This window comes from Panthera tigris, chromosome A1 (genome assembly GCF_018350195.1).
Source record: "Panthera tigris isolate Pti1 chromosome A1, P.tigris_Pti1_mat1.1, whole genome shotgun sequence".
Classification (NCBI taxonomy): domain Eukaryota; kingdom Metazoa; phylum Chordata; class Mammalia; order Carnivora; family Felidae; genus Panthera; species Panthera tigris.
Genome location: NC_056660.1, coordinates 129,377,668 through 129,386,993, shown reverse-complemented (window position 1 = coordinate 129,386,993; position 9,326 = coordinate 129,377,668). Strand labels below are relative to the sequence as shown.

The 9,326-nt window shown below is 36.6% G+C and overlaps 1 protein-coding gene across 5 annotated transcripts in view; it reads right to left on the bottom strand.

Annotated features, from left to right (window-relative positions):
* The window catches only part of IPO11 (importin 11), a 191,967-nt gene that overhangs the window by 147,820 nt on the left and 34,821 nt on the right, over window positions 1-9,326 (bottom strand). For all 5 annotated transcript variants that reach the window (XM_015536575.2, XM_042987619.1, XM_042987616.1 and 2 more), the window contains exons 4-5: window positions 7,982-8,054; window positions 6,184-6,387 (exon numbers count right to left, since the gene is read on the bottom strand). In XM_015536575.2, coding sequence (XP_015392061.1) covers window positions 6,184-6,387; window positions 7,982-8,054 — 277 coding nt within the window. The remainder of the gene's footprint in view (window positions 1-6,183; window positions 6,388-7,981; window positions 8,055-9,326) is intronic.

Below are 9,326 nucleotides of genomic sequence, written 5' to 3'. Positions count from 1 at the left end.
ATACATAATGTACAACATCCTGTAAGACATTTGAACGAAATCTTTTACCAAGTGAGTGGCATGGAAAAAAAAAAAGGGGAAGGAAATGAATATTATTCTAAATTAAAACACACTTAGGAGACAACCAAATGTATCCACCTTAGTCATTCTTCTGGCTCAAACCAACCACTTGTTAAACTATATTTGAGAACAATGTAGAAAATGTGCTGAAAGTATCAAATGGTATTAAATCACTATTTTTACTTTTCTTAGGTTGGTAAAAGTTAAATGATAATAAACAAAATAATCTTTTTACAGATGAATACTCAAGTATTTCATAATAAAATCTCATGAAATCTTTAAATTACTTTAAAATACCTTAGGATAAAAGTGATAAAACAAAAATGACACAATGCAAACTGCTACATCTTGGTGATGGGTACATGACAATTTATATTAAGTATTTCATAACAAGAAATTTTAAAAACACCTGTATGTTCTCAATGACAAAAAAGGTAGTTATTTTGGTAGTCATCATTTTTTCTTTAATATAAGGCTTAAATAAAAATTTGCTTCCATTTGCTCATTTTATATATATATCTATATATATATATATATATATCTATATAGATATATATAGATATATATATCTCAAATTACCAAAATGTTTCACGACAGAAACTCTGGTGGGTACAAGATCTATCTACCTCAAAAACAATTTCCAATCAAACTGCCAATGTCTCAACTGATACCTATTCACTGTCACTGAAGGACATTCCTAAAGACCAGTAACACATGTTACCTACATATCTTTTAGCAAACTCTCATTTTCCTTTTGTTCTCAAACACGCCACCGGTATAACTGAGGCCCACAAGGGTCGCTGTGACCCATCTTACAGATCCCTAAAGTCCTCTAATCCTAACACAGCCACAAACCTGTCTTCTGCCACTGGTGCCTACATGATGCTCTCATGTATCCAAAGTATCACAATTCGTTAGGAGTGAAGAAAAGGTGAAACTACCCTCCCTCCCCATTTGGGACCTTATCTTTGTTCACAGCTGTGTCTCAGGCATCCAATACAATGGATTTGTCAGATGGACAAAGCAAGGAACACTACTTCAAGAGCAACTTATAAAGACTTCAGCAATAAATTTTCTGAGTTTTTATTCTCCTTTTTACGAGCCCCTTTTCCTAGGAGTCAGGTAAGAGATTGTGTACTACAGAAAGGATAAGCACCATGCTATACTAAAATTCTCCCTGGAGCGCCTGGGTGGCTCAGTCTGTTAAGCGGCTGACTCCACTTCAGCTCAGGTCACAATCTGATCGTGCATGAGTTTAAGTCCAGCATTGGGCTCTGCACTGTCAGGGCAAAGCCTACTTGGGATTCCCTCTCTCTGTCTCTCTCTGCCCCTCTCCTGCTCATTTTCTCCCTCTCTCCCCCTCACTCCTCAAAATATATAAAATAAAATTCTCCTGTTCAGTGTTCAGCACACAGTTTTTTGTTTTGTTTTTGATCAAGCTAGTCCTGTTGAGTCTCTCCTTCCTTAAAAGTTCCCACCAAAAGGAGCACCTGGGTGCTCAGTCCTTTAAGCATTCAACTCTTGATTTCTGTTCAAGTCATTTCACAGTTCATGACCTTGAGTCTCAAGTTGGGCTCCATGCTGACAGCACAGAGCCTGCTTGGGATTCTCTCTCCCTTGGAATCCTTGGGATTCTTCCTTCTGAGGAAGCACTTTTTTAAAATTTTTTTTCAAGAACAGAATTGAGTGATTCATCGCTTACATATACCATCCAAGTGCTCATCCCAACAAGTGAGGGAAGACTATTCTGAAGTACAACTGACCTATGAACAACATGACAGTTCGGGCCAACTCCCACCGCCACACTCAGTCAAAATTTTATGAGTAACTTTTGACGTCCCCCCAAACCTAACTACTAACAGCCTATTGTTGGCCAGAAGCCTTATCAGCAACATGAACAGTTGAGTAACATGTGTATTTTGTACTTTATATGTATTATATACTACTCTTACAATAAATTAAGTTAGAAAAAAGAGAATGTTACTACGAAAGCCATAGGGAAAATACATTTATAAAACTTTACTGTAAAAATTTATCTGTATAAACAGATCCACACAATTCAAACCTGTGTTGTTAGAGAATCAACTATATTTGGTAACCCGGTTTCACCTCGTCTCAGTTCTGTTTTACCCTCATCATGAAAACAATACACACGCTGTTTAGTGGGAATTTATTTATCATTAACCCTTGAGTTTTTAAAAAGTCTAAGTTTTAGCCTGACCACATAAACAACCTAAGAGAGTGTTTAGTTTTCTTCTGTAGCAGATTTTAATAGCTTACTAAATGACTTTTAAGAGTTTGTATATTAGGACTTTCCCAATGAACACCACAAGACTATCCATGTCTTTCATCTCCCTCAGTACTGGACGTATCTCTTGTACATGATAAGCAATCAATTATCTGTTCAATGACCCTTAAGCAGAAAAATTTTAAGATTAATTCCTAACTTCCAGCCTAGAAAGATTCCTAACAAAAACAAATTATGGAAAACGTCCTTTTTAGAGATTCATGCAGAAGTACTTTTCAATGGAAGGACAGGTCAGGATTTGCTCCAGCAAATTAAACTACTGGGGCACCTGGGTGGCTCAGTCAGCTGGGCGTCCCAACTTTGGCTCTGGTCACGACCTCATGGTCGAAGCCCCACATCGGGCTCCATGATGACAGTGCAGAGCCTGCTTGGGACGAAACTAAGTGTACAAAGGTCTTGGCTTCTAGACCAAAACAGTGATTAAAAACACTAACATCTGTATTTAAATCAGGCTGTAACTCAGATTTTCATCTCAAAACTTTCATGGTGCTTATACAGATTAACCTAGAGTAATAGAGATAATAAATTCATAGAATTACACAACTTTAGAACTGAAAGGGTTTTAAAGAATCACCAAGTTTAAGTATCTTGCTCAAAATCCCAAAGCTGTTCAGTACAGAAAAGTATTCTACACTGGAAAACATTTCTTCTCACACCTGTTAACCTGTTCACTTGTCTTCTAACAACAAGTACAATATATTGCTGCTTTCAAAAGATCTTTTCCTCTTTTTAAGTTTCGATTGCTTCCTTTACCACAGCATATAATTTTACAAGTTACACATCATGTCTACAAAATATTATTTGGTTAAAACATTTATAATTACATTAGAATAACTATTCGTACCTTAAGTTTCCTTGTTTTCATAGACTCCAGATTTTGATTTTAACAGTACTTTATATCAACATTTTTATATTCAAGTTTCTATGAAAAGCATACTGTTTATAAAAAACAAAATCTTGTGTGTGTCAAATCAAGCTCAATTTTGTTACTGCAAAACAATTTTCTCTCAACTGCTGATTTTCTAATATGTCACCCCTGAAAAGAGCATAAATTATTTTAATGTGAAAGAAAAACAGAATATAGAAATTGTTGGCACACAAAGAGAAGCAGGCTGCACTTTTAAGTGCACACTGCAATACTGTGCTATAGCAACTAGCTCAGCTATGAGCTTACATTTTATTTATTTCTGTAGGAAACTAATTTAGTACATGAAGACCATCTTAGCATTATAGTAAAAGTATTATTATAGAAAACTTTCCTACCTTTAGATTACCTAAATAACATTATTAACTAGCAAAGTTCCTTTTTTTTCTTAAATTTTTTTTAATGTTTAATTATTTTTAAGAGAAAGAAAGAGCATGAATGCGGGAGGGGCAGAGAGAGGGAGACACAGAATCTGAAGCAGGCTCCAGGTTCTGAGCTGTCAGCACAGAACCCCCCCCCCACCCCGACCCCGCACATGGGGCCCAAACTCACTCATGCTCCACGTTTCCAGGTTTGGCTACTTCAATCTAAATTGAAGGCGTTAAGCTGAATTTTTTTCCAGGTATCTTAAGTTTTTGCATATTTTCCCAAAACTCCTGCTCTTTTAAGTTTTGCACTGTGCCACTTTGAAACCTAGAAGGTATGTAGAACAAGTCTCCTCTTCTATATATTCATTTAACATTTATTGAGCACCACCCACTCATATGCATTTTTCTGAACTTGACAGGAAGACTGTAACAATAAAGGTTTACATTCCTCTCTCATGAAACTCATAGTGTAGGGGATCTAAGAAAGATAAGTCAACAACTGAAAGTCAGCACTATGGAACTGATACTATGCTGAAAGTACACACAAGATGCTAGGTAGACCTATACTTTACTGCATATACAGTAGAAACAGCCTCATACTACAAGTAAATGAGCCAAGAAAGTTGAAAGGGTGAGAAAGCTAAGTCAAACAGGCTATTCAGAATACAGCCTCTGATTAGGCACAATTTGTAAAATAAATGAGCATGACTTTAGGGGGAAAAAAATACAATTTGTAGAGACTGCTTAAGCTGAATATAAATTATACCTAAAACTAAAACAACACGTTATGAGAGTACAACTCGGGAAAGTTGAACTATGAATTGAGACTTTACAGAAGGGTACTCTTTGACAAAATAACTGTAACAATCTTTAGACACTTGATTTCGGAAAACAGCAAATATGAAAGTTAAGTGGAAAGGTGTAAGATGAGGATAAAGGTGAGAAAAATCAGCAAGAAATTCACAGAAAAACCTAAGAGGATAAACAGTCCAGTTTTTAAATCCTAGTCGGCTTTTGGGGCACCTGGGGGGCTCAGTTAGTTAAGTGTTCAACTCCTGATTTCAGCCCAGGTCACGATCTCATGGTTCATGGGATCTAGCGCTGCCTTAGGTTCTGCACAGACAGCACACAGCCTGCTTGGGATTCTCTTTCTCTCTCTCTGCCCATCCCCAAATAGTGTGTGTGTATGGGTGTGTGTGCACGCTCTCTCTCTCAAAATAAATGAAAATAAACTTTTTAAAAAAAATCCTAGTTGGCTATCAAGCAAAAGCAACAATGATCTAAAAAGCAATCTTCGGGGCGCCTGGGTGGCTCAGTCGGTTGAGCGTCCGACTTCGGCTCAGGTCATGATCTCACAGTCTGTGAGTTCGAGCCCCACGTCGGGCTCTGTGCTGACAGCTCAGAGCCTGGAGCCCATTTCAGATTCTGTGTCTCCCTCTCTCTCTGCCCCTCCCCTGTTCATGCTCTGTCTCTCTCTGTCTCAAAAATAAATAAACATTTTAAAAAAATTAAAAAAATAAAAAATAAAAAGCAATCTTCAACAAACACAATTTCTCTTATATTCAACATCCTTGAATAAATCTAAGATTGGCTATTTAAAACCACTAGGTTAAAAGTAAAGAGAACCTGGGCACCTGGATGGCTCAGTCTCTTAAGCATGTGACTTCAGCTCAGGTCATGATCTCTCAGTTTGGGAGTTCAAGCACCACATCGGGCTCTGTGCAGACAGCTTAGAGACAGGTGCCTGCTTCAGAATCTTTGCCTTTCTCTCTGTCCCCCCGCCTCAAAAATAAACAAACACTAAAAAAAAATTTTTTTTTTAAAGAAAGTATAGGGAACCTAATGGAATTCTGGCTTAAACTTTGATGTACGTAGGAATCACCTGGGGAGCCTGTTAAAAATGCAGATTCCCAAATTATATGGTCAAAGTGAGGCTTACAAAAGGCAAAAATACTATGAGAGTCACCAGTGTTACAAGGTGCAGTCCAAAACAGGTTGAACAGCATGAAAATCACTACTTTAGTAAGGTGAAAACAGTCAAATACAAAAATGTCAAAGTAAGTGAATGAAAAAAGCAAAGTCTTTTCAACAAATGGTGTTAAAACAACCAATAAAGGGCTCTCACCCACCAGTTATGTCAAACTCCCTCCCTATATCTGACCTACATCCATCAATTACCCAAGCAAGTCAAAATTTTAACTTTCTGAATTTCAGCTCTATCCCTCATAAATGCTCCCTTTTACCGCAGCTTCTTTTTCCCATGTGAACTTCAATACCCTCATAACAGTCTCTGCCTTCAGACTGTTCTCTACCAACCAATACCCCACTTCTGGCAACCTAGCCATCTTATGGGTCGCATCACTATCCAGTTTAAAATCTTTCAGGTGTTATCTATTATTCTAAACTTTCTAAGGTCAAATGGAAAGAATTCATAATCTTTCGATACAATAGAGAAGTAAAATTACAAACATTTCTACACAAGTAGTTTTCATAATCAAAATTAACTATGTTAAATCACTTACATCATAAAACAATTTCCTATCAGCAGCCAGACGTTTGGAAGCCAGAGTCTTGGTAACATGATAGAAGGTAAGTAATGCTCTGTGCTGTCGAAGATCGTCTTGGACTTTCACAGATTCTATAAGAGTGGGAATGAGTTCAGGCCACTGTCTAGGACAGTCCAATCTAGCAACTTTTGCAATCAGCACTGCAATCTGAGTTGCAATCTAAAGGGAAACAAAGTAGTCATCAGAAACACACGTATATAATCAAAGCAACAGATAAGGAATGCATTCACAGTTGAAAATTACCTTCTGGTCAGTTATACATTTGACAAAAGTGAATACAATTTCACTGAAAACTTCTTAAGACAGTGGTTCACCAAGTATGGTCTATGAATCCCTTGAAGAGGGGAAGGGGGCTAAGACCCTTTCAGGGATCTGCAAGGTCTCTCTTTAATTTATCACTGTGATGCTAGATGTTCTTCATGTAACTTTTCCTAAAATAATACTTGGCAACAGAGTATAGGAAGCAGCAGATATGAAAATCTAGATGTTTTCTTTTAAATATCCAGACACTATGGAGATAAACAATAATGCAAAACAATGCCACTCTTCTCTTTAAATATGTATTTGTTGGGGGAAACAACTATGCTTCATTTTTTTTTAATTCTATTTATGTTAATTAATATTAAAAAATTTGTGTCAATTGATAACAGTAAATATCAAGATATAATGTGCCGTTTTATTTTAGCATAAAATAAATAGATAAAGAAGTTATCTATTTCTTTAGATAAAGAAGTTATAAGACCACAAAGTTTGAGAATCAGTGACCTAAGAGTAGAAATGAACATCAAATATTATATTTGTAAATAATGACATTTGTACAGATCAGTGTTTCCCAAATGCTGGCTGACAGAACATATTAAGCAATGGTTTATCACAAACCCCTCCCAACCATCTCCTGCCCCAGTGAGAAATACTTCTTTAATCCCAATCTTCCCTCACCTCCTTCAAGGGACTACAAAGCAGAGAACTAAGATCACTGTAGAACAGATTGAGATAGAACTGGATTAGATACATCACAAAATCCAGTGAGGCTAAATATTCAAATTAAAATAATTAAGTGTAATAAACAGTAACTTGTAAAAATTTACGAATTTTTGAATCCATATGCAAAACATTCTTACACGCAAAATCTCACTGTAAAGGGAAGAAAGAAATGGAACTGAATAATCTATTACAGTATATAGGGAGAAGTGAAAATGTCATGGGTGTCGGGAATAGACAAGATATACTGTAGTTTAAAAAAAGGAGGGGAATGGGGTGCCTGGGTGGTCTGAGCATCCATCCAATTTCCCCTCAGGTCATGATCTTATGGGTTCAGGTTTGTGAGTTTAGACCCTGCACTGAGCTTGCTGCTGAGAGCACAGAGCCCGCTTCAGATCCTCTGTCCCTTGGTCTCTCTGCCCCTACCCTGCTCGCTCACTCTCTCAAAAATGAATAAACATTCAAATAAAATTTTAAAAAGGAGGTAGAGAATAACAAATCATCAAAATTAATTTCTATGCAATAAGACTAGAAATATATAGAGACTTGCTTTCAATACTGTATTTCTTAAAATGACTTCTGAATTTTAAAACAGCCAAATATAACGAAAATTCTTGACAGCTAGAAATTAACCTCAAAATTTAAAACCCACAAATATTACAAATAGACATGATAAAATTGCATTTTTCCTGCCAAAAAACAAAATTAGTTCGGAAACGAAGTAGAAAGTAGGGGAACAGAAAGCATACTTAGTATTCATTTTCTCACTAACCTGGTTTACTGGTTCGTTGAAGTTGGTGATTAGCCCTGCACGCAACGTGGATTTCTCCTCCTCTGAGAGAGCACTGTAAAAAGATTAATTCATTATGCAAGAGGATGCTACCTAACAATAAACATAGGTAGCACTACTTTGAATTTTAACAATAAAAAGCCTTTCAAAAAAGAGGCCACTCATTAGTTTTGGTAAATAAATAGAATTATTGCCATTACGTGTATATTGACACATCAAGTAATTCCTAAGTGTAAAGCTCCTTCACAAGTGAATACAAAGTACAAAATAGTAAGCAACAGGAAATAAGACAAATCCAGAATGACAAATGTGGTACTGTGACATCTGCTTCATTAATATAAAAATAGTTGCCTAAAAAAAATTAATGGTTTCTTAAAAAAAAAAAAAAGTGTGTATGAATAAATATTAGCCTTCCACCGACTTCTTTTATAAAATCTGAGTGAGGTTATTCTATAGGGGAAGGGATCAGGAATCAGAGGATATTTGCAATTCAAGACTTATTAGAAATCAACTAGTTTAGGGGGCCTTGGAGGCCCCCTGCTGTATCAGCGCAGAGCCTGCTTAAGAGCCTCTGTCCACCTCTCTCTGCCCCTCCCACGCCTGCACATGTTCTCTCTCTCAAAAATAAACATTAAAAAAAATCAACTAATTTATAATTTTTCATTTTACACCTCCAGGAAGGATAAAAACAATACTAACAATTCTGCCTGCAAATGAGTTAGTAGACTACAAGAGCAAAAGACCAGGATGGAGAATATTCACTATTAGAGTATACACATTTTGATTTCTGAAATATATGAATGTATTGTTTATTTAAAAATTACATTTTAAAGCCCCCATATTAAGGTTTTCCATTATGGCTATGATAGAGTAGATGGTATCAGACGAATCATCCCAGTAAGATCAGCTATAAAAGTGCTACACAACTTTTTGTTTTTTAAGTATTAAGGCATCTCTCTGTTACGAGTAGAACTGTGTCCCTCCAAAAAGATATGTTCAAGCCTTAACCCCAAGTATCTCTGAATGTGACCTTATTTTAAAACTGGACACTTGCTGATGTAATCAAGTCAGAATGAGGTCATAACAAATTAGGGTGGGCCCTGATCCAATGACTGGTGGTGCCCTTTACAAGGAAAGGAAAACGTGGACAGACACGGAACAAACACGTGAAAAGGCGGCCATGTGATGATGGAGGCAGAGATCGGGATTACAACTGCAAGCCAAAAACCCCTAACGATTGCAGACCACAAACAGAGACTAAAAAGAGACAAGGAAAGATTTTTCCCGAGGACCTTCAGAATAAGCAAAGCCTTGACAAGCATCTTCA